The following is a 26,095-nucleotide window of genomic DNA, read 5'->3' as shown; positions in this document are numbered from 1 at the left end:
TCGCCGCAGATTTCACATCTTGCATATAGTAAAGGCACTTTTCACCGTTTCCAATATCAGTGGTTCAATATCTGCAAGAGGGAATCCTTACACCTCCTTTCTTCACTTCTATGCTCGGTACGCAAATCGCCAGAAATTCATCGGACATGCAGCAATATCGAGATTTTGTAGCCAAGGGCTCCCCTCCTGACAAGGTGTGTGCAAAATTTCTATTATTCAGCTATTTGTCTATTTACGTAATCGTCTCGTTGTAATTGACCTGTAATATCGTGTCAACTTTGCCTCGTTGTCTATCATGTTCGTTTTATATGGTCATTTTCAAAATAACGTACAGAAATATTGATTTAAAAATACTTTTTACATTTGAAATTGAGAAGGTGAAAAATTCTTCGCGAATAATGCCGATAAAATCTGCACAAGATGGGAGATTCGAATTGATTCAACGATCGAATTGATTCAACCTGATATTACTTTCATTCAATTTTATTGTTTCGAAATCATGATCAGTTGTCAAAATCAACGAACTGCGAAATAAAAATTTAAAGCATGAGAAGAAAATTCTCTTCAAAACGAATGTATTAACCTATCTAACAAATCAACTAATGCCGATAGAATGCTGAAAACAATACGAAACTTTACGATTGGTTAGAATATTTGAAGAATCTTTTCCGAATTGAATACATACTATTTTATATTCGATACTCTAGACCGTAATCAAGGGTGCGAGAATATTTTTCTGAACAATGTTCTCTGCCAGGTTGGACGGTAAAATCAAGCCACTGCAGTATGCAAACACTGCGCGTAGTTATCGACATATTATACATATAACAGTACACGCATACAATGCAGCAAGATACAAGGCAAACCAGAACTTAAGAGCAGGTTATATTGGAGATTAAAAGACCAAAACAACGGAGCTGCCCAGCGATAAAAGGAAAAATAAAGCAAAAGAAATCTGTTGAGACGAAGGTGAATTCAGTTTGAAGCGACACTGTCTCCGATCACAATGGCAATGCTTGTACCCTGCATGCATTGCTAGCGTGAGTTTTTCAACTTAAATTCCGAGCTGTCAAGCTCGCATCAAAAGTGAAAATCGTGATTGAATCAATCTTGCCATCCTTCGTTTTAACGCAAATAAGCACCCGATAACCGGCAAGTGCGGGGAACGATCGTGCAGGCAAAGCAAAATTGCAGGTGTAGCAACGGCGGCCATGTTGATTTTGTCCCAGCGTTCACAATTGACTCCAGAAATATTTGAAAAGACAGTTTTTTTCTCGTAACTCGTTTCAGTCGAGCTTGCAGCCCCGTTTCAACATCGATTCTGTTCTCACGTCTCTTCAAGCCACTTCGATTAATTAAAAACATTGGTCGGAATATTTTTTTACTGCTATTATCCCAGGGATTGCAGACTATAGTTCTTGACGGCTTGACAACACTTTGGTTGAAACGCTCTGTAAGTCAGGCATTCGAGGAGTGCCAGTGCAAAGTTGTCAGCCGTAGGAAAATCCGTTGGCATACGTGAAACCAAGCTACCCTGTCTCTGGTTTGTATTTGTAACGAAGTTCAACTGGTTATTGATACCAGTAAGTTTCCGACGCTCACCGAGCGAGGATCTTTTTTCGAACAGGTGTCAATTGGCGAACTGCACGGTTTTAAAATCGCGAATGGTTCATTAAATCAGGGAGGATCGAGGGAACGACCACCATTGAGGGTGAATAAAGTGAGACTGAATTCGTTGCAAAGTAATGAAGATGGTTAATTATCTGTAGAATATAGTATGATCGGATCTACAAGCTCAAGTTTCAATTATTTCACTGATTTCATGTGAAAAGGGATTAAACACTAGGTGGTGAGTTTTCAAAATCTGTTTCTCAGGAGGTTTAACGCTAACGAATTTTGAGACTTTGAGATCTCATTTCTTTTCACCATTATGGCCTCGTTTTCATGATATGAATTTCAGGAATAACGATTAAAAATGTTTAATATTTAAATTAGTCGCGGACTTTTTTCGTTATGTATTTCAGAATAAATAATTAAATAGAACACTCTGAAGTCTGTGTTCTTCGTTTGTATAAAAAAGAAAAAATACAAATGAAACTGGGTCGACGGTGTCTTGAGTTAACTTTTAAACAAGAAACATAAAAATTAACCTTGTAGATTATCGTTTCAATATCAAATTTTGTGTTAAGATGTAACCTCGTTCTGTACCGTAGAGTCCAATGAGAAGAGTCGCATTAATATTAACGATGATTTTAAAAAATATGACAACTGCAAACGATATCGCGAAAAATAACTGTAGCTCCTGAGAAATTGATATCAATCGTAAACTTCCCACTTGGAACTGTCTTATATACAACAAATCAAGGATCATTAACTTGTAATTGAAGTCCGAAAAATACAATCCATTCGAAATAAGATCGAAATTTTCATCGCCATGATAAATCTTGATTCAACTTTTTCTATCCGCCTTATCAAATAAAACAAAAAAAAAGTCGGTAATAAATAAAAACTCATCTTCGTTTTTTTTTCTACGTTCGAAACGTGTGAAGTTTTCAGCGACCTGTCGAGGCTCCTTGTAAAAGGACTACAGAGATCAGCGAATCTTGATCACAAAGATACCCCATCATTAGATCTCAAGGACTAATTGAACGGATTCTGCGCTCATTCAGACTTGAAAAATGACGCACTGCCGCAGCGACGAGGAAATGGACAACGTGGTAAATAGCCATGTTACAATATCTTGCTAATCCATGCAGAAAAAAAAATAAAAAATACACAATTGCCAGTAAACAGTAACCACATGATATCTAACGAGCCGTCATATTGTTTTCAAACGTAAGTTTGATTTACGTTTTAATTGCCTTATGCGTAATTATGATATTGCTCGTGTACGATAGAGTGTATAAATACTCTTTTGAATAAATAAAAACCCGTTACACCGTTGATACCGCGATACATTCATGTAAACACAGTTGTGAAATATTTTCGCCTTCTTGAATGACGAAACGAGCAACGGGTTATCGGCAATCTTTATCACAAGTCGGTTAATTAATTGAAATTGATAAAAATTTCAATTAAACTCGCGAGTCACGGAGGTCACAAGGCAGGCATCTAATTCTGTTTGAGCAACATATGTGTGCGTGTACGTATGTGTTATAATTAAAATACATATCTGTGTATATGTGGCTGCAATAACTTTGTAAGTGCAACTCGACCTTGCCACGTAATTTTTACTCATTGGCATTGGAAATTGTTTTTATATAATCCGTGTGACGAAATTTCGGCGAATAATATGATGTTTGCAAAAACAATTATCTTCCTGATTTTTTTTTAGTTTCTTTTGAAGCGAGTAGATTTCTCAGAGTAGATTTCACAGTCATCTACAATGGGAGAAGATAAAAAAAAACCGAAAGTTACCTTACAAGTTTTGATTTGATCTGCGATTCGATTATTACCACGTCGCCGTATACTCCGAGTAACAGTATGGCAAAAGGAAATTTGTGGTGCAGCCAATGTTAAAAAAATCGCAGCTCACGCATTCAGTTCTGAAATTTACTGCGATTGGCGCTTTGTGCAGAAGAGGATGAGAAAGAAAGTCGTAACCACAATGCTTATGTCGAGTCTTCGAATATATATCAAGTGGAATTTCAAGTGGAATACCCTATGTAGAGGAAAGTGTAAGCCGCACTGATATCCCAGTGACCTAGACCTCATAACTTCCGGAAACGATCCATTGAGCGTTTCCACGTTACAGATCACGTGTTTCATTTACCGTCACTATCCCTAAGCGATATTCTGCGATATTATGCCTTCGAAGAAATTCACTTTCGAAATAAATCATTTCATTTCTTTTTTTTCCCCTACATTTCGTTCTAATTACGTTGAAAAGTTATGTCAGAATTCCGCTTTTGCAGACTCAGGATAATCGGTTGAAAAAGTCCGCTTACACTCGGCATATTTCTCTGTAAAAGCTGCACACTTTCGTAACCATCTTAATTTCAAAGTTCAACCTGGAAATTACCATGAGTCGGTACTTCCTCTCTGGTCTGTCTATTTCCGGTAATTGTGAACTAGGTTCTTCGGTCTACCAAGAATGGTTTTCTCCTACCAGATCTTGCAATATACTTCAGAAAAACGTGCCGCAGGTTACACCGTGTCACAGGTGTCCGTATGACGTACCTTCACTGACAATCACGTGTGTACTTTTTATCCACCGGTAGTTCTCAGTGCGAAGGTTGGATGGAAACTCATACAACGACCTGCTGCCTGTCTCAATTTTATCCGCGAATTTCATCAGCCGTCTGCAATAACTCAAGGTCGTGCATTTACTTTTTTCTCCGACGTTTGCGTTCGGTAACACCTGCAACACCTGGGGACGTAAATCGTGCTGTCGATTGATCGATACAAGCATAGATCCCGTGTAATTCATTGCTGCGCATTAGAATTGAAGATGATAAAAAAGAGAAAAAAAAAAAACATGCACATCACGAGACAAATATTATTGTCGACTCGTCGGACGTCGTCGTTAGTTATTATTTTTTATTTTTTTTATCATTATTTCTCAATAGTAAATTTGCTCACTTTTAACGCAATAAATTCAGAGCGGATCGACGGAATATGGAACGTGGATGAAATTGCGCGCAGCGAAAGGCAAGGGAAAAAATGAACAGGAAAGCAACACGCGAGCCGACCACATAAGCCATCACCTGAGGATATAATAAACGAAGGCAACGGTGGTAATTTCCAGAAATGACCACCCTGTGACGTCTTGATGGAATCATGGTGGAACGATCGGCGGCGCCTCTTACTCAAGCAATATCTTGCGCAGTTGAAACACGATTGTTCGCAAACCAATTTTCCGCCTTACCGTGTAGTGGGGGTCTCCTCCACCATCGGTATATAATAAAACTTGAGACTCTCTTGCCGGATGGATTGTTTCTCACGAAACACGTGCGAATGCGTTGAATCGAGAAGCGAACACTATAGCCGGATCGATTTACTTTAGAGCATCGAAATGGCACCGAATCCAATGGTCCCAGACGTAAGATCAGCCAGTAAGATGGTGTTAGAGTTGGAAAAAAATCTCGTGTCACCAGATTCGACCATTCATTAACCTGAACAATTTTTTTTTTTTGTTTTATCCAACAGCCGAAACTCATGGATGGTGGAAACTACATAAAGGAGGGTAGAGACTCGGCCAAAAGTACTTGCCTCATATTCTCACCCCGGGAAGACGACGAGGTTGGAAGTCTCGGGCGTTACTTGAAACTATTCGCAGTGAGTTACACGCAGTTTCCGGCTTTGCCTGCATCGGCAAGTGTCAAACCATATCTTTCCCACTGTTTCCAGAAGCACAAAGTCAACCTCCTCCACATCGAGTCAAGGAGTTCGGCTCGGACCGTCGACAACTATGAATTCATGGTGGAGTGCGCACCTGGCGGTGACTTGGCTTCCGTTATCGAAACCCTGCGCGACCAGTGCGGATACTTTTCCATAATATCCAGGTCAGGATTGATGATTTTGTATACCAACTGCCGACGAACAATCCTCGGCGATCATTCGTTTTTTACCGCCAACTTGAGACGTGAAGTCATTCGATGGTTTGACGCTCAAAAAGAACCCTCGATTTCTCTTCAGGAACCACAAGGACAACCTGGGCACCGTTCCATGGTTCCCCGGCAGGATCCGGGACCTGGACAGATTCGCGAACCAGATTCTGTCCTACGGTTCTGAGCTGGACTCTGATCACCCTGGATTTACGGACGCGGTTTACAGGGCGAGGAGGAAGTACTTCGCCGACATCGCCTACCACTACAAACAGTAAGTCCATCAGGAAGTTGGAGTAGATGAAAAAAGTGTAAAAAAGTACCTTTACATGCACACGGTGCTTGTATCATGGTCGCTCGTTCACTGGTCGCATTTCTTAAGCATTCAACTCTGAAGAGGTACTGACTCGAACTCTTCCGAATTATTCGCAGTGGAGAGCCTATTCCACGGGTCGATTACACTCCTGCAGAAATCGCCACGTGGGGCGTCGTATTCAGGAAACTGACGTCGATGTACCCGAAGTACGCCTGCAGGGAACACAATCACGTGTTTCCGCTGCTTATAGAGAACTGCGGCTACAGGGAGGACAACATTCCGCAGCTTGAGGATATCTCGAATTTTTTAAAAGGTGGGCTTCGCTTTGTCAGCACGAACTACGCCTCTACTTCCCTCCACAATATTGTCTTATCTACAACCTTCTTCGCCCTTTATCATCGGCTTCCAGATTGCACGGGTTTCACGCTTCGTCCAGTCGCCGGTCTTCTTTCGTCGCGTGACTTCCTCGCCGGCTTGGCCTTCCGAGTCTTTCACAGCACCCAGTACATCAGGCACAGCAGCAAACCTCTTTACACCCCGGAACCTGACGTGTGCCACGAGGTTCTCGGCCATGTTCCACTTTTCGCGGATCCAGCATTCGCGCAGTTCTCTCAAGTCATCGGACTCGCCTCGCTCGGGGCTCCGGACGAGTACATTGAGAAGCTCGCCACCGTGAGTTTGAACACTTTTCTTTCGTGCCCGAGGCTTGTCCTCGAATCCTTTCGTTCCACGAGCAGACAAAAAGCTCTAAAAAAAGTCACAGGACGTGCATTTCGTCCGGAAATTGAATAGAAGAAAGACTAATTTTAAACCATCGCGCAGTCTCAACTGAAAGTGCAAAGTTCCATCATCCACATTCTTGTTTCTCGTTTTTTCCAGTGTTTTTGGTTCACCGTAGAGTTTGGCCTCTGTAGACAAAACGGAGAACTGAAGGCCTACGGTGCCGGGCTTCTGTCGTCCTATGGGGAGCTGGAATACAGCTTGAGCGACAAGCCGGAGCTCAGACCATTCGAGCCGGCAAAAACGGCGCTTCAGAAATATCCAATCACTGAATATCAGCCGGTCTACTTTGTCGCCGAGAATTTCGAGGACGCGAAAGAAAAGATGATGTAAGCTCTTCCAGTGTCGGCGATCGCCAAGTATTTGTGTCTTGATCCACTTTCTTTTCATTTTTTTTTTTTTTTTTTTTTTTTTTACTCATCTCGTTTGTGCTTTATTTTCCTGAGTTTGACGTGGTTCGATCGCAATTAAATTGAAAATGGCTTGGCTGGTTAAACAAGACGATACGCTTGCAGTTTTTTATACGTACAGACCATTATATGACATGTGATGTTGCAAGATTTCTTGCGAGCACTGATTTAACGCAATACATACTTTCGGAGTGATTTCTACATATTATAAGAAAGTTGCGCAAATTTCCAAAGACGCAAGTGATTCGCGATAGCGTCATTTTATCTGACTACTATAGGTATAGGTTCTTGTTTCGATATAGCTGAGCTTGTTTTTTTCATACGAACAGTTCCCCACGTTTAATGCATACAAATATTGTGTTATTCAAAATTCATTTTCCTTTTTCTCTATTCAATTTACAGAAAATTCGCCCAAACGATTCCAAGGAAATTTGGCGTCAGATACGACCCGTACACGCAAAGTGTTAGCATTATCGACAGTAAACACCAAATCGAGGATTTAGTAATGAACGTTAATCAGGAAGTTCAACTTTTGATGGACGCGTTGAAAAAGCTGAAGGATTAAAATTGTCGTTTATACATAATTGACATTACTGTTATACCTATATGTATATTTCACCGTAAGAATGTTTGTTCATATTCCGATGCAACGTTTATTAATTGCAACGAATTTATGAACGTGGTGTAAGATTTTGTATTTGTTATATTTTTAGTAATACCAGTTTTTTTTTTCTTTTTCTTTTTCTTTTTTTTTTCTTTCATCGTGAAAGTCAAAATGGAAATACATATGTAGGCAGATTATACATCATGATTGTGTGGTGTGTATAAAAATCATTTTTTCTGCAGATATCAAGAATTTTATTATTATAAACAGCTCCGTACATTTTTTTTCCAGTATCAAGAATAATCAGTATAAGAGAATCGGTGAATGGTGCCAAAATAAAAAATTCATTCTTTCTCATGACGTCACATATTTTTACTTTTTTCTCCACAACGAACAATCTATGGAAATAATATCTTACTGGTGGATATACGCGAATTATTTCGAGACGGAGTAGAATTTTGATATCGAAGGAATTCATTCGGGGAAAGAAATTAAAAATGTTGGGATACAATTGCGAATTAAAATGAACGGAATCGTCGAAATTTATGATAATATTTCGGTTGTAATGAAAAATATTCAATTCGCTCTGATAACAAGTCACAACTAGGTATACTAACTTTCTCCCTTTGACGAATTTCTTTCGGTTCAAATATTAATTACATACGCATATTTCATACATATACATATATATTTAATATTGTTTCATTAAATTGTTTATTAATACGCATCATGCACCTTATGGCGTTGATCGAAAATTCAAATTTCAATCACAGAGGCCGACTTTTCGTTTGTTAATTTTCCAAATCATATGTCTAATCCAATTTCTCGTACCATTGTATGTAAAAATTAAATGTCAATATTTACTTGTACATTAATGGATTATAAATTACATACACATATACGTACACATATACAAATTGAATTTTTGCAACATTCATGTGTGTGACACGTACGTATAATATTTATTAACAATTTCATGTCCAGTCGCATTTTTCGAGTTTTCCCTATTTATTATCAGGTTTCATTTTTCCGCAAATTTTTTTTTGTTTGTTTTGTTTTGTTTTGTTTTTTTTTTGCTTATAACCGTGCACCTTACATATTATATCTTATAATAATATGCAAACGAAGAGATGAGAGATATATCTAATACCATTCAATAAATGGTAAGGAAGCATACATGCAGGGTTCGTTTCTGCACTTGAGAAAATGCAGAATTCAAAATTTGAAACGCATCGAAAAAAGGAAGACCTCGACAGACACGCGATATAATATATGATTAGGTTATTATTTTACTTAATCTTTTTTAAACGATAATCGTTACTTTTTACTCTCTTCCGCCTTATTATTCTTCAATTCTGAATATAGTGAATCACTTGAGCCACCCTATAACCGCACTATCAAGGGCAATCGTATTACTTAAAATGCATATTATTGCCTATACATGTAAGAAGGAACTTGACCAAAGTTCACGCCGAAACCTGTTTACACCCTGCCATAGGGGGGATGCACCGTTTTCGATCAATTTAGTACCGTCTATGGCCATTAACTAGTTCCATTTACAGCCATATTATTTACGCACAATTGGGTAAGTGGCCACGAATGGTAAAAAATAAAAATGTTAAATCAGCTTTGCCGACTGTTAACATTTATTTTCAAAAAACTTATCATTAAGTATTTATTTACCTGCAAAGTATTTTTTGCTAATGAATTCTATAACTTGATAGACTTACGGTAGGCAGAAACTAGTAATAGCAAAACATTTCACAATTATGTCCACAGATGGTGCAATTGTTACAAACGGTGCTTCTACCCAACGTGTTTTATAAACCTGCGCAATTTTAACCACCCAAAGAAATTATACAAACAATTTTACGAATCTAAATTGAACAAACTCGCTATCTAAAATATTTTTTGCCCAAAGGAAAGTCGTTGCGTTTGTGCTAGTAAAAGAGACTCGGGCAATAAAAATTCTTCCGTAAAATATCGGTCGGTCGGAATGAATTATGTTACTAAAAGAGAGTGGTTGAAAACTGGTCACGTTAAGTTCAGGGTGGCGTTGCCGGTATAGTGTAAACTAATAAATGTTCCTTAGTTTCATTCGATCAATTTTTTAATTTTTAAGCTCGATTAATTTTCTCTTCTCACTTTTCCGTATTTGCAAATCTACAATTTTATACATAATATATGATCATTAAATTTCTTTTACACTATGCGTCTTAACTTATTATTACACCCAATCCTTAGCTGGAATCTATCGGGGAAGCTTTTGTTTCTTTCGACGGTATATACATACATATACAATAGACATGTAATAAGATTCCCTTAACGATTTCAAACAAATTCATTGTTCTCTAATACTTTCGTTCGTGTTTTATCTTTGGTAAAAAAAAATTTTTTACAAAAAAACGAAATTTCTTCTTTTCTGTTCACCCCTTACGATTGATGTTCTTCGCTAAGGATCACGATATGCCAGTCACTTATAAAAGATGTCTCGTTATCTAATTGTATGTATAAAACACATAGATATGTAAACGTCCCTTTGATACGCTCTTTAGGTAACGTTTTTCTTGTGTTTTAATCATCTTACTAGAGTACGAAAAATCCGTTAAGAAAATATTTCAACATCTGATAATAATAACTGTGTATAATAATGAAAATAGCATTTATAATACTAACGATGATTTAATAATAATGACAATAATAATAAATGATCAATGATTTAATAATAGTGATAATAATGACGATGATGATAATAATGATAAAAATTGTTTAAAAATAATAGTAATAATTTAATAACATTATTACGATTGAGCTGTGACATTTTTTATCGGCTTTTGCCTGAGAATAAAAAATAATCAGTTTTGAGCGATTTTTTCGTACACAATACCTTGTCGTTATACTCTCGATAAGCCGATATCACTTATTTATACGACGTACTTACCGTACGTCTATCGATCCCTCCACGACTCAAGAGGTAATCCTTGTGTAATATCGGCTTTAAATTTGCCCTTAAGTAATTAAGTAAATGCCCCTGAAAGCGACAAGTTTTATTTGTTTTAGGTTCACCTTTTTTTCACTCTAATTGCACGTAAAATTCACGTGTTCGTACCGTTTGCACTCTTTCAATATCTCAAGTTTTTATTACATCGTTTTTTTTTTTTTTTTTTTTTCTTTCTTTCTTTCATTTTTAATTCTTTCTTTTTAGTTAATTACTTGGCCGATTCTGTTACTGCTGAATAGAAACTCTTTATTGTTCCCCGCAATATGTCTCTCTTACTCTCTCTTCTAACATTTTATAAATATTAAATACTATACATACATGTATTGTAACACGGTACATAGAATCACAACTGCGAGCGTAAAATAGACCAATATTATGGAAACTGTAATACCAACAGTATGAAGTGTCAAAATGAATACGTAAGCCGGGAAAAATTGGAAGAAAAAAAAAAAAAAAATGCTTAGAACCAAAACAGATCTAAAATTCTGTTGTTACAATAATTATTCTTATAATTAATCTAATTAAAATTAAACTTTACCCGTTAGCTACTGTAATATTGTCATTCGTACTATGAACGTATAATGTATAGTATAAGTTTTAGGTCCGTTCAGCTAAGGGTAGGTACTGTAAGTTTTACAATCATATAACATATTAACCGTCATAAATATTTCTCAGTCTGTCCGTTATGCTCATTTCCGAAAGACGAATCCTTGGAGAGGTTCTCTTGAAAGGACTTGCTCGTGGCGCGCGCGTTTCAATCTGCTTAATTTTGATTGGCAGGCATCCAGTTTCGATGCCTAAAGCAATGCTCACGGTGTAAGAATAATTTTTACGAAGTTGGCTACGCCTATCAACTAGACGAGTTGCTGCAGGCTTAGCAAGTCCTTTCAAGAGAACTTTTCGGTGTACATACTTTCTCGTCACAATAAGGGTTCGATTTAAACGAAGTAGATATTTTTCATGAGAGAAAAATCCAGATTCATCTACACAGCAACCTCTCGAATCAAATTTCCATTACACAGTGGTAACACTGCATCGATTTTTGGTAAGCGGAATCCATCCACAGGATACAGTCTTAAGGTAGCCGCTGATCACTGATTGATCGCTGATTAATATGACTAACTCATTCAGGGTCGGGTTTAGGAGAGGACAACAAGGGCTGAAGCCCCCACAAGAGAGGGGCATTCGCAATATAAATTTTTAGGTAAAATTAGCTAACAAATGGTTTGCAAAATGTGATAAAAAATCTCTCTTCTCCGACAAAAAAAAGTTCTCCCACTTTAGTTTGTATCGTTGATCCATTAATAAGAAGAGGACTAGCAAAAAAAATCGATCTAAGGAACTATTCTATTATCGAATTCTTGAAAATAAAAATTCAGCGCTCTTCTGCAAAATGAAAATGGTAAAAAGTAGGCTGCGAACTACGATGATATAAAACCGCTTGTCAAAGTTATCTGTACTCAGCAAACTCTTGAAAGTGATTCAGTCCAGAAGCTGAATTTTACCGAAATCATAAATGATTTCTCATGGAAAAAATCTCACAAAATTCCATTCGCCTAACAATATAATTTAATTTGCTTTGATATTTTTTCTTCGATATTTTCTTTCTTGATATATGAAAATTGTTTATCTTGCTTGAAAAATACTTAAACGCCTCCCACTTTATTGTCGCCCCAGGGCCTCCACACCTTTAAATCCGGCCCTGATTACTTACTGATTGCTCCCGGGTGATCCGATGTGGGAAAAGAGCATTCCCGAACGCTGGCCAACCTGGAAGGGTATAAGCTCAGAAACCGTGGATGTGCTTTCCTCGGATGGTGCTGGTGCAGAAGATTGGTCGTTGGACTGTTGCTGTTGCTGTTGCTGCTGATGTTGATGCTGCTGATGTTGGTAGTGATGAGTCGTGTTTGAAAGACTGCCAGTTTGGTGAACGGACGTGACCCTCGTCGCGCCGAATTGAGAGGGAGCAACTTGCGCTGCTACAGGTACCTGACTTACGACAAGTGGATGGACGAAAAGTTCCGATGGAACAACGGGGACAGACAACGGTATCGATACCGGAAATACGCTGACGCCTTGAACCCCCGGTGCAGACATTGGACGCTGTTCTACGGCGGTAGTGGCGCTGACGCATCGAGTTGTCTGAGGACACGAGGAAGTTGGACACGGCATGCCGACCTGGATAGGAAGCAGTTTTGACTATCATTCAGGAATATTACTCGTTAATAATACCACATTACATTTGGGTCTCGTTAAGGTCATTTCTTTTAGCTAAAAGGATCAGCTGTTGTCCCAGGGAGACGCCATATTGCTCTAGCCAAGCTATTACTTTCAGCTTTTATCACAGTTTGCTTGTCAGTTGTCTCACGAGAAGGATTGACTTACGTTTATCGAGGAGGAATTGATCCCGTATCTGGAGAACAAAAGCTGCTCGTAAGCCCTCGTGAGTACTTCCTGTTGGTGAACAATCAGTTGTTCAAGCTCCTCGTGCTTTCTGTGCAGCTCATCCTGCATTTGCTTCTGTGTCGATGTCATCACTATATTCTGATGCTGGTTCAAGATCTACACGTAAAAAACGCGAATTACAGATACTTATTTCGTTTAAAAAATCAAATTCACTATCGAGAAAAGAAAAGCAAATTTGTTTCAGTAAATTAGTATGTATAAAAAAAGAATAGTTTTCCCAATATAAAAAAAACCATCACGAAATTAATTCTCATCGAAATGATCCACAAAATGTCCAACCATATTAAAACGGCTTAAGACAAAAATCGGTATCCAAACATTTGTTTGAAATCCGAGAATCGTCGTAGCTTAAGAACGTGTAAAATAAATTACCAAAATGGCATCACAACTGCATTCATTACCTCCGGGATTTGCAGCATCGAAATTCCAGCAGGAGGTGTCGGGACTGTAGGACTTCCGGTAATGATCGGCTGAACGGGAATCGCCGTTACGCCCTGATGCGGGTCGACGAATTCAAGGCACGCGGGGTTCATTTCGCCTGGCTGTGCGGCCGGATTCCCTCTCCGGACCGTCGTCGGCGTCGTCACCGTCGACTGGGAATCGGTTTTGGGCATTAAGCTCTGCGGGCCCTGATGCGAGTGTCTCGAGTTCGGCGATCCGTCCGACATCGACGTCGTGTCCGATCCCGGGCCGCCCTGACACTGAGCCTGGGGCGTTGCCACGACTGATCGAGACGTCTTCAAGGATCTCGAGGACCACGGTGAGGGGGCGAGACCACTTTGGGACGATGCCGCCATCTGCTCAAAACATACAAATGCATGTATACATTGTAAGTGCACAGAGAAAGAATTTTTCCTAACTGAGTGCGCAAAATTCGATTTTCCGCACCCAAGTGCGTGCGTCGAGTAGTACATTCCCGAACTAGTGCTGGAATTGAAACGAAATATCTTTTCTTGTAGTCTAACTAGATATTTCTATTAAATTGCTACATTCAACATCTTTTCTTGTAGTATAATGATAGATATTTACATTCAATTCCCTAATTAGTGCAGGAATGTATTATTTTGCTCACTCATTTCAAAATTGAATCTCACGCACTCTGTTAGGCAAAATAGTGCGGGGATCACCTGTTTTGCGCACTTATTGCACAATTTACTATTTTGAAATTACCCAATATCGTGAAAGAAAAGTTTTTTCGACAAACAGTCAAGAAAAACAGAAACACTATTAGGTTGATGGTGTGAAACAAGTTTCTTTTCAATCAACAACAAATTTGTTTCACCGATTTCATCAATTCAAGACATCTCTGTGGTTTTTTCTTTTTTTTTCTTTTTTTTTGTTATCCGTTTTTGTGGATTTCGAATACCACTTTTCATGGGAAAGTGGTGAAAAATAGGCCTGGATGTATTAATTTAAACGCTCATTTCGTTGAAATTTATTTCTTACGCGTAGGTTGGTTGGCCGAAAAAAAAGCAGCAATTCAATAACTCTAATAAATTTTTTACGGCTGCATTATTGCCGCGTGTGGTTCGCGAAAGTTGCGAAATCGCCAGTTCAAGTCAAAGTATTGTATCGCACTTCACAATATTTTGAAACGTCCTCACACACGTACTCACACTAGCGTGCAATGTTTACATGCCCGTCTCTTCCTAGAATTGTATTGTTCGCTGCCTCAAAGTCATATTTGTGTATAATGCGTGTATTCTCTCGATCGTGTCAAACCTCAGTCGTCCGTCTGATCGCGCGCGATACGGTTCGTACGTATTTCTCTCAAATAAGACTTATATTCGGGACTTTTTATTGGATTTTCATTATCAACTGAAAGTTTCGTTATCGACCGATGATTGTAATACTCTCGCAATGCAGTATTCGAACACTACGCGCGCGTGCCTAATATCGAAGATCGAAAGTTCGCGCTTCAATTTTTTCAAAGCATCAGTCTGAAGTTGGAAGAAACAGGAAACAAATTTTCTCGGACGATGTTTCGTGCGTGTAATAATTGAAAAAATGCATGTTTCGAGTGCGGATAGAGTGGAGTGTAAGGGTTCACAGACAAATCAAGTGAACGAAAACGTTTCTCATAGTTATGATGCTAACTTTAAACTAATAGTTGTGCGGGAAGCCGAAAAAACCAACAATTGCCGAGCTGCGTTGAAATACGGTATATCAGAGAAAAATGCACGCCATTGGTGCGACATGAAACAAAAGCTAAACTATTCTGAAATTCGACTTATATTCGGACCAACACGGTAACGTATGATAATTGTGAATTTTGAAATGAAACCGTTTCGAATCGTCTCTGCTCTGACAATTGTTCGACGAAGAACTTCAGTCGCAGCCGGAAAGCCGAAAGGTTCACACTTGGTCAAAAATCGATCGAGTTTAACCGAAACGTGGACTTTAAATCCGTATAATCGAAGTGAAAAGTTTTCGTGCGTCTTGGGAGTGGATCAGAGAATATTTCAGAAGCAATTTCTGGTGTTAATAAGTGTTATTCGAGTGTTTTTTCAATGAATCCTAAGGTCAGTGTTGTTAGAGTGATTATATTCCAGGTAATCGCTCAAATTCCACTCAATTTTTCCTTCCAGTTGTGACATTTTTTCTTTGCAATTTTACCAAAATTAAAATCGGACAATCCGTTCTGTTATCATAAAAATATCACTAACCAGTTATTTTTCTTTTAAATAAAATATCTCCAAATTATTTAACTTCGGTAGATTTGAAGTCCGATTTTAGTTATAATTTTCAAGTTAGATCGTCGGTGTAATTTCAGTGAAAGTGAAAAATCAATTTCGATTTCAATGTTATTCTAGTAGTAGTGGTAGAGTCGAAAATTTTTATCTCAGTGTTTTTAATGCAATTTCAGTGAAAATTGGGAGTAAAAATTTTTTTATCTAAGTGTGATCGAAGTGAAATAAGTGGAACTTCAGTCCAATTTCTACGGGACGGAATCGCCAGGAATCTGCCGTCGTTGATCTGGTGAGTAATCGGTGATACAATTTACAACTAATATTTAGGACAATATTAAATGCGTCTATTTTTTAAAAATAACAAAAAAAAAAAAAAAAAAACGATTGGTAAATCATAGCTGTCGTACACGAGGTTGTTGGTGATTCGTCGGCGATTCGGGTACGTCGATATCTTGGCTGCAGGACTTGTTGAAATTTCCAAAACTTCTCCTCGACTTTTTTATCACGTCGATGTAGTTGACGACGCTGTGAGTGCAAACGATGAATTCCGGTTTCGAATTCCATTGATTGTAACTGATGTAGTTCCTCGTCTGAAGCCAGATCCATTGCTGTCCTTTGGTGAGAAAACGATAGTAACACGTCGTACCTTCACCCTTCTGCATTACTGTGAAAATGGTACATCGAGTTGTTTCAAAAAGCAAAGTAAAGATAAAAGTCGAACGAAAAACGTCCCTTAATTTTTAGCATTTTGAATGATTATGAAATAGTTTTTTTTTTTTTTTTTTTCTTTATGTGGGATGCAGTTTGCTGAATTTTTAACGATCCAAAAGTTATATATGTAATAACAATTTTTACCTCAAAATGCATCATTACCGAAAGGACATTCACTTGGATATCAAACGAATGATGATGAATCCTAGCGTTCTAAGCGATTAACAGTGAATTCCGAATTTGATGTAATCACGCGAAATGACGACAAATTACTGGAATTTATTTAAAATCACCCAGAGTCCAGGGAAATCATTGAAAATGGATAGAAACAATTTAGTGAACTGGAACTGATCGAAAGTGGGTAGAAAGATAGAAGTGAACAGAATGTTAACGAATCGAAACCGTTTCTCTTTTACTGCAAGACCTGGAATAATTTTTCTTGATTGAAGACTTGATTGATTCCTCGTTGTTTCAAAGATCATTTCAATCCCTCGAGTTTCTTTGGTTTGAAACCCCCCTTAAACGTATCACTGACTTAACAATATTAAATCGTCAGTATGATCCTTTACTTAACGACTGATTGTGGGTATAAAACTTGACTCACAAGCCTCGTGGGACTCGACAACCTTGTCCAGATCGTCCACGTGGTAGTAATCGTACCCCGAGGTGCCGAGGACCTCAATTGGCAAGTAGCCGATGATGGGTGGAGCCCGATGATCAAGGAAAAGGAATTTCCACTCCAAACTGTGCCTCGATGTAAATTCAGATTTTGCACCATCGGCGATGTACATTTCGCGAATCAATCGGGGAGTTTGAAGATGCCCGGTACCCACGAAAATTAGCCTGAAACATACTATGGAAATAAATGCGAGTTCATTTCACTCTTGATTCGTTCATTCGTTATTTCTAATTCGAGATTCTGAGCCAAGCGTTCAATCGGATCGATGTAACCCAGATAACTAACAATCGGACAATTCTCGCTGTGATATAGAAACATGCGTAATCGAGAAGCACAAACTTTGTGTCATTGCGTAAAACTCCGTCCAGATGACCGGTCGGGATGAAGTTGTCCATCGTTGTGATCTCAAAGTCGACGTTCACGTTCGAACCTGAAACGAAGAGCGACGAAATCGGTTCACTGTTGTTGTTTTCTTATAATTTCTCCAAGTTCAAACATATTAACGTTGCCGCAGGGCTTATAAAATATGATTCGACACTCACGGAAGTATCCGGCAAATTGCACAACCTCATAGACAGGTTCTTCCCGAAAGTCGAGTCCTTCGATTTTTACGTGACACGTGAATGATACTTGATTATCTGAAAATAAGGGGAATGGCATGATTGTAGAAAAGCGATTACGGACGGAGTAAATTTCGTCTCATAATAAAAAAAAAAGAAAAAATTCTCTCACCCTCTAAATTGACTCGACATACTATAAAATTATTTGTATTATAAGATTAATATTAAAATTGAGATCGGATTTCAAGTTTAAAAATCATTTCTTAGTATTTCGAGTCAATTTAAGGGGTAAAAGATATATTTTTTTCTTCTTTACCAACATTAAGGGCCACTCAATACATGTGTATAAATATTTTTCAATACCTTCGCTCCACTCGCGATGGTCCTGGACTTCGGTTTGATTCGTGAGGACGTTGTAGAGAAGGGCGTGGTCATCCTGGTAGACAATGTCGTAAATCGAGGTGTTGGCCAGGTCGGTTGGAAGGTGACCAAGCAGCGACGTCACATTCTGAGATGCGTAGCTTATGCGTCCGTTTGAAGATAGTACAATTATGAAACCGTCCAACGCCTGTTCAATCAAAACAATTGATAACTTTATAAACCTTCATCGAATAAAAAGTAAACGACAGCAAAGTGTTTCGCCGTTTTTGAACCATGAAACTTTTATTGGAAATATGTTTTATTTAAATTGTTGTTGTTATTGTTGTTGTGCTGAAGATGCTCTGCTGTGTCAATATAAATGGACCACCCTGTACGTCCGGGCAATTTTTCGCTACCTTTAATAGTTTTAACGAAAAAAACGAGACAAAGATTGTAATAAGAATAGATTCAGTCAAAGTTATTTGGGTGCAGATTATGCAGATTTTAAAATCTACATCATCAATCGATGCTGCAAAATCATTAATAACAGATTTATCAAAAGAAATGCAAATCTTATTTAAACTGAAGATAATTCACAATTTTTGTTTATCAATGGGATACGTACGTTATATATATAGCTATATTTATGTATCATGTATCCAGTCGGTAGACTTTTTACTTTTTATATTTTGCACTGGGATAGCATCAATTGTTGTTGTTGTTTGTTTATTTTTATTTATTTATTTATTTATCTTAATTTTTTTTATTTTTACCCCTAGAATCAGATGCGTGAATTCTTCGTTTGAAAGAAACGACGGCTTCCAGTCCTCCTGAATTTCGTGGACCCTTGACCTCCGCGCGATTTCTGCCAAAAGTAGAAATAACATGTTTCATTACTACGCACTGTACGTAATTAGATTTCAGAGGGTTTAATTTGTTCGAATTTGATAACAATTTCTTGTGTTTTTCTTCCCTCTTTCATTCAATTTTTGTAGATATCTTTTCACCTACTAACCGTTGTGATTCTTGAGAAAGGATATCGTCGACTTTAGCACCGTGGATTTGTCCATTTTCGTCGCATTTGTACTGATCATGCCCCCCAGCTCGTTCACCAGCATGTTGAACTGATCCCTTCGTTTCTTCTCGCTCAGATTCCGCGACTTCCTGAAATTCGTTGCTTGTTGCAGATTTCATCTGGTTGCAAAACTCGAGAGGTGAACTTATAATGTCAAAGGTTCTTACATAATTATTATTCCACGTGTTAATTGACTAAATATGTATGTATACATAATCACATTCAAAATCAGTAACTAAATTATTACGCAAAGAAAAACAGAAACAAGGTTTTCTTCTATTCTCATTAAAAATTATTTTTTATTACTTGGGGACGAGTTTTTATCGTGGATTTTGAATTATGATAATAGCTTTTTTTATCGCACGATGAATTTTGATGGTATCTGAAGTTAAGCAGTTTTCTTAAGTATACGAGATATGAGTTTAATTGTTTTAATTATTATCTTTGACTTAAAATACAGACATGAAGGTTTCCGATTAATTATTATACCTTTTTTGGAGGGAACAGCGTCTGTCTGTCGCATAACTTATGAAGGGCGAATTTATTCACGTTTTTTGTTACATTCCTTCCGTTCTTCGCACCTTTCATTCTTTCACCTCCTTAAAGTCATGTATATAGTACTCCCACCTTTACCGTTCAAATAAATATAAGGTTATTAAATAAAAGGGTTCAAATTTCGACGGTGCATCGCTCTTTCTCAGCGGAGTTCGGGAAAGTTGGATATAGGAAGAAAAATGCGGAGTTTGCTCGGTCGGTAAGGGTAGGAATACTACACGACCTTAATGGCATGCCGGAAAAATACCATTACGTACAAAAATATATGTCCTGCTCGTCTGACCTCCAAAAACACGATAAGAGTTTTGGTAATCTTGCCAGTTTAAAAAAAAAAACGAACGAACATCACGTTTGCAATCGAATAATCTATAGTTTCGCATCAATAACAGTCACACACACACACACACACACACACGCGTAGTTTTTAAAGCACTGTTCTTTAGTTTCCAATCTTTTCCCAAAGTTACTTTTCTCAAATTGTGATGTGAATTTCAAACTTTCTTGTACCACTGTGATACAAAATAAAAATTATTAGACCGTTCAGCTAGTTGATGAGAAAATATAATTAAAGGAAGAACAAAAATGGGTGGTTGAGGCAGAAATGAAGGGGAAAAAAGTTGTACGTAAATTCGTGAAACTTACCGCTTCGTGTCGTCTTTGTTGTCTGTATCGTCGTCCATTGTGTCACTGTAATACCAATTAATCATCCAAATATCAAGAAAACCCAGTTGTTCAGGCGCTACGTACAAATAGATTATTTTCTACTTCATCAAGCCTTTCATATTGTTGTTCACCCTTTTTTTTTTTTTTTTTTTTTTTTTTTTTTTTTTTTTTTTTTTTGTCACTTCAATTTCTCAAATGATAATAGATTAAATACTTTTCTCTTTTCACACATTTTTGGGGGAGTTCTTCTGAAATTGTTCGGCAGTAATATATAAGGTAAATAAAGATTATTGAAAATGTTGTTATTCGTACGATAATTTCAAAAAAAGAAACTGAGAGACGTGAGATGGATTTTTTTTTTTATAAAGAACTTATTGTCAGAGAGAAAAAAATTTCATTCAACAAAGCGTATTTTTCATGTACAAAAATCTTTTTACAATAGTCTACAGATGGAATTGATAGTGATCCTAATATTTTGTAGTTTTCCGTCATTTAACGGTAAATGTTGAATCACCTAACGGAAATTTGAAACTTGCACATTGCATGTACCTTGCATAATTATGAGATATAAAGATAGATAACAGCGGGAAATTTGATTTCGTGATTATAAAATGAATAACAAATTTTCCAGAAAGAAATCGAAACGTAAGTATTTTAAATAACAAAAATCGTAAGAAATGTACGGAACCTAACTTTACTTTCTGCAATTTGAATTTGAGACGAATTTTCAGAGATTATAAGACTAATTTCCAAATGTTTGCGAACTGTTTCGAACAATTTCACCTGGCAAGTCACGTGACTCATGTTTTTCGTGTAGTGATAAGTAAAGAAAAATTGCAATGCGTGCAAAATCTTTTTTTTCAGTCTTTTTACAGCACTATACTAATTTTCGTTAATCGAATCCGTTACAAAATTCAATGTAACGACTTGAAAGTACTGTAATCCTTTCGATGTAAGAGTCTGGTATTCTTGACCCTTGTTCCAGAAAAATATATTAGCTCTGCATTTCGACAGTCACTTTGGGACTCTTGTAATTACTCTCCGTACCTCGATTATACCTAAATTTTTACATTTTATTGTCACTATGGATAAGCAATGAGGCATATATTAATGCCAAAAGTGGTAACTATGAATATAAAATTCTTAAAATCGGGTAGATTCGTTCGATTTCACTCTACGATGCCTAATTTTATTCAAAAGACTGTTTTTCGGGAAGTCACTGAAACAGATTTTTTTCCTTTTTTTTCAGTAGTCAATTTTACGTATATTATATATAGTATACATTGGTCATGATTAAGATCGGAGAAAAGTGGTAAAATTAAATATTCAACGATACCAACGTGAGAAAAAACGAAGTGCATCATTCAAGTCGTAGAAAATAATCTTGTGATAACAATCTAATCACAGAATGTATGAAAATACTAAAAATACAAGATTTTACTATAATATATCAACTATAATCGATATCTTATTGTAAGCTTTTGATTTTAAACAATTTGATAACTATAATAATAACTAAATAATTATACGTTTTACCATCTTTTTTCTAAAATTAGTAAATGTTATCAATTTTTTACAAACCAATCTCTTTTATCCAGCTTAATTTTCACATTCAACACATCGCAATGTATCGGCAATAGCTATATGCAACACAAAACAAACTTGGAAATTGCACAACAATCCTCCCCTCACGAGGACAGAGTAGCGCCGTAATGTTTATCCTCTTTTTGCGCCATTCACCAGCGCCGCGACCTATTATAGAACTTTGTTTCCTCGCGAATGTCTGCATGGGGCATTCCTCGTCAAATCAGCAGCCCATGTACCTCAACCCTTTCGATTTCAATGATTTTAAACGCTCTTACCGCCTCAAAAGGGTCTCGGGATTTATTTCACATCTTTTTAGCCACCGGTGAAATTTTACAAAAAATGGAAAAACCAATTCCGAAAGCGGCATTTTTTAAATGCTGAAAAAAATTTGCTATTCTTTCTACAAGTTTTTAGTTTTTACATATCAGAATTTGAGTTTTATCTTTCTATCTATTCCTCGATCTAAACGGATCACGGAATCATGGAAATAATGTAACTACGATATATTTAAATCGAGGCCATTAGTTAAAGAAAAAAAAAATTGTAACATGGAACAACTAAACATTTGCAAAAGTAATGCCAAATATTAAGATCCCATTATCGTCTGGTGCTCGTAAATTATATTTTAAATCATAGAATCCAGTGTGAATTTCTAATCAGCTTTCTAAAAATTTCTTTTTTTTATATAAATTGCACCGGTAGCTAAAAAAAATCTGACAAAATCCCTGGGTCTCTCTTTTGGCTTAGTAAGAACATCGTACTAATAATAATCAAATCGAAGGGGACAAGGTACATGGGATGCAAGTTTGACATGGAATGCCCTATATACATGCATAATAATTGGTGTAAAATCTTTTTTTCCCGGCCCACTTCACAATCACGACTAAGTTATGCGTATTATATGTACGCGCAAATAATTCGAAACTCTGATGCTGCGCAATACGTGTTTATATATTATATATTATATATATATATATATATATATCGAAACGTAAATCGTGTTGTGCAGGCATTATATACCGGAATCGATTTAATCACCGCCACCTGTCGACGCTTTTCGCAATCGTCAGTAGAATAGGCGGGCTTCATCCCCCCCTCAACCCCTAATTCCGGCAAAGTCGCGATGTTTCGTCAAGTGAAAAAAATCGAGTGAGAGATAGGAAAGAGAGCGAAGAAAAAAAAAAATAAAAATACCTTGGATTACCCGACGCAGAAAAAGCCCAAATAAGTACATTAAAAGAAAAACCCTAAATGTATCGTCTATACTGCAAATTTTTCTTTCGTAAGGCACGTAGAAATAAATAAAATAATATGCAGTACAGGTATAAGAAAAAAAGAATATCGAGCAGAAGCCAATCAACGATTTAATCAAGTGATGAATCAATAAGTGTGGGACAGGAGGGGCCAGAGGGGGGATGAAATAAGGAATCGATGATTTAATTCGTTTTACTATAAAACGTGCACGTGTCTGTTTGTGCGTAAAAAGGTCGTCGAGTTTGCCGCTTTCTCTCTGTAACTTACATTATTACATACTTGTGTGTATAACACACAGCTCTGTTTCATTCGCCTACGTGTAATACATATATAACAATTCCATATGTTGTCTTTACCCGCAATAATATTCATACGTGCCGTGAAACGATTGTTGAATTGAAATGTTTTTTTTTTTTTTTTTTTTTTTTTTGTTTTTTTGTTTCTACACACTTTTATTTTTAGTCAATTTTCTCCGCAGGTCAAAGATTGCTTTCAAAAATGTACTTGTACTGGTTTATATTCAATTTGTTAATAGCGACGTATTGCGCAGATCCTGTCTATCGCAGTAATCGAATAAACGGCACGTACATACCCTTTCCCTTTCCTTTTCCCCTTCTAATTCCCCCTCCGTCGCGCCAAATTCGCGTTATTACTCCTCCTTAATTAAAAGCTCTTATTATATTGTTTTGAATTAAAGAATTTTTAAAATTTACGCAGACTTACTCGGAGTGGCACGTGGTCCCGCCACGAATGAAGCAAGCCATGATCTCTCGCACCCCCGGGATTCGCGCGAAGTGATGGATGGGAGGGGGGAACAGCGTCCTGTAGGTTCGCGATTGCGAAACTGGGATCACGTAATTAACGCCAAGTTTCACGGCGAACGGTTTTCACTCCGATTTCCTGTTTCCCGGTATCCGGGGTCCAGCGGATGCGTCGTACCCGATCCAAGGGACGTCATTTGTGACGAAAACCCGACGCCGAGATCGAGGAGTCGTCGATCCACCTTCGACGAACTCTCCGCGCACAATGCGGTAAAGGCGGGAAAGGGGCCGCTGTTTTACCGACAGAGGGAGGGGGGGGGGGGGGCTGCTAGGGGAGAAATGTCCCTAGCGGTGAGTTGAGCCTTGATTGTTGTTATTATTATACTGGGGGAAATTTCGTTCACTGCACTGCACGTGGAGTTATTACTAGAAAATTATATACGCCCAAATTTGTACCTTAAAGCGTCGTAGTATAATAACAATATGAAACAATGAGTAAAAGATTTTCTCAAATTTATACGGGAAATAATTACTGTGAAAAGTTTGAAATTTTTAAGCTTTGTTTCTGTCATTATAAGAAACAACACTGCCAAGTTTCAAATCGATATTTTAATTTTTTACCAGATTTATGAGAAAAAAAAACAGCAACTGGTGAAAAAAAAAACTGCATCTATTTTCCATTTGAAATTTTTCGAACTTTGGAGTATATACGTGGCAATATAGAAATAGGGTGCTTTAATTTTGCAGGAATTTTTTTTTTCCATATACTCGAAAGGTAGATTTGTACAACTCAAATTCTATCAAAGTTGATAAATTTCGTGTCACCCGGGTGTAATTAATAATTTATTTCAATCTTAATTTCACGTCCAAATTTCATCTGAATTTGCAAAGTTATTTTTATGTTCCGAATAGCAATATTATGAAAAACTTGAAACAGGCCTGTAAAAATAGATGAGGAAAATTTTTTACTTCAAACTTTTCGTCAATGTTGTGGAAAAATTGGGTAAAACTTTTGTCTGCAATTGAATATTCCTCAAACCGCGCAGAGTGGAAATTATAATGATAACATTAAAACGGCTACAATTCGTCGCAGAATTTACACGGTCGATTATGATATTTTTAATTTTTTTTACATCTTCTTTTTCAACGTCAAGTACGCTTCAGTCTACAATTATGTATGTAAATAGATTTTCAGACACTCTGGGATGAGATAATTTTTTTACATCAGATCAATACAAATATTACCTTGATTATTTATAATTACGAACATTTGGCCGAGTTTTATTTCGAATTTGCAATAGTAAGCATGTAACCCAAGGACGTCGGCTGAATGATATTGATTGTGCCTGCAGCTTGATTATCTGTCCATGCGTATGATGTCGTATACATATCATCCCTGCTGCATTAATCCCTTTTGTTAATCGAGGCGCAGTTGCACGGTTCTATTGTCGTTGAAAACAGTGGACTTCTGCAGTTACACGTGGAAAGTGGCCTTCAGGGGAGATTATTCAAGCATCGAATCCACGAATATCCACATACAACCCGAGATTGTCAAACGGATTTTAATTTCACGTCGCAGTTAATCCACTTCCAATTTTGAAAGTCGAAACGGATCAACTCTTACGATTGGATCTCTGCATGAAACAAAGAAAAAAAATTGATACACTCAAAACTGGAAAGAATTACGTCATACGATTTCATTTTTCGATTAAACAAAAAGTGAAGCAATGAATTTCTACGGTGGATTGAAAGATAAAACAGTATTTTATACCAGTAAAACTTATTTAAATAAGATAAAGAATCAGCGAAATTTTTATGGATTCTAAAAAGGACTTGAAACGATTTATTATCAACGCGGAAAAAAATTTATTTTCGATATATTTGTTACACATTAGTGTACATGTATAATAAATAATTACAAACTTCAATCATTTGCGTAAAAAACTGACGGATCGTTCTTTCTTTCCATCACTCTTTACGACTGTACAACAAATATCCGAAACATGAATAAAAATTTAGTTAAACAAATTCGCTTCGCACATAAATTCCGATATGCAGGTATCGTTATGTTTTTAAA

The 26,095-nt window shown here is 37.1% G+C and overlaps 2 protein-coding genes across 5 annotated transcripts; one reads left to right on the top strand and one right to left on the bottom strand.

Moving 5' to 3' along the window:
• LOC124404608 (protein henna) lies at positions 1–7,697 on the top strand. Of its 4 annotated transcripts, none has more exons than XM_046878911.1 (8): positions 1–194; positions 5,149–5,277; positions 5,350–5,504; positions 5,638–5,820; positions 5,979–6,175; positions 6,272–6,534; positions 6,742–6,971; positions 7,455–7,697. In XM_046878911.1, exons 1-8 carry the CDS (start codon positions 111–113, stop codon positions 7,615–7,617), a joined length of 1,404 nt encoding a protein of 467 aa, XP_046734867.1. In that variant the 5' UTR covers positions 1–110; the 3' UTR covers positions 7,618–7,697. The 4 variants fall into 4 exon arrangements, with proteins under 4 accessions (XP_046734867.1, XP_046734870.1, XP_046734868.1 ...); XM_046878914.1 differs by having other exon boundaries at positions 49–74; positions 5,143–5,277; XM_046878912.1 differs by lacking the exon at positions 1–194 and adding an exon at positions 2,550–2,717.
• Positions 7,698–11,646: 3,949 nt separating this feature from the next.
• Positions 11,647–24,071, bottom strand: LOC124404609 (circadian locomoter output cycles protein kaput). The gene is given in 14 exon segments (XM_046878915.1): positions 11,647–11,781; positions 12,369–12,835; positions 13,043–13,219; positions 13,525–13,920; positions 16,221–16,477; positions 17,129–17,367; positions 17,497–17,513; positions 17,515–17,633; positions 17,746–17,841; positions 18,127–18,331; positions 18,897–18,988; positions 19,139–19,287; positions 20,396–20,440; positions 23,981–24,071. Coding segments are annotated over 14 exon segments (2,301 nt in total). The 5' UTR covers positions 24,022–24,071; the 3' UTR covers positions 11,647–11,780.
• Positions 24,072–26,095: the final 2,024 nt, after the last annotated feature.

This window comes from Diprion similis, chromosome 3 (genome assembly GCF_021155765.1).
Source record: "Diprion similis isolate iyDipSimi1 chromosome 3, iyDipSimi1.1, whole genome shotgun sequence".
Lineage (NCBI taxonomy): Eukaryota > Metazoa > Arthropoda > Insecta > Hymenoptera > Diprionidae > Diprion > Diprion similis.
Note: the sequence above shows the minus strand (reverse complement) of the source record. Positions and strands in the feature narration are given on the sequence as shown.

Coding starts and splice junctions, on each gene's coding strand:
- LOC124404608 (XM_046878911.1), top strand. CDS start 111: ATGCTCGGTACGCAAATCGCCAGAAATTCATCGGACATGCAGCAATAT. Junction 195..5,148: donor AGGGCTCCCCTCCTGACAAG/GTGTGTGCAAAA, acceptor TTTATCCAACAG/CCGAAACTCATGGATGGTGG. Junction 5,821..5,978: donor ATCGCCTACCACTACAAACA/GTAAGTCCATCA, acceptor AATTATTCGCAG/TGGAGAGCCTATTCCACGGG.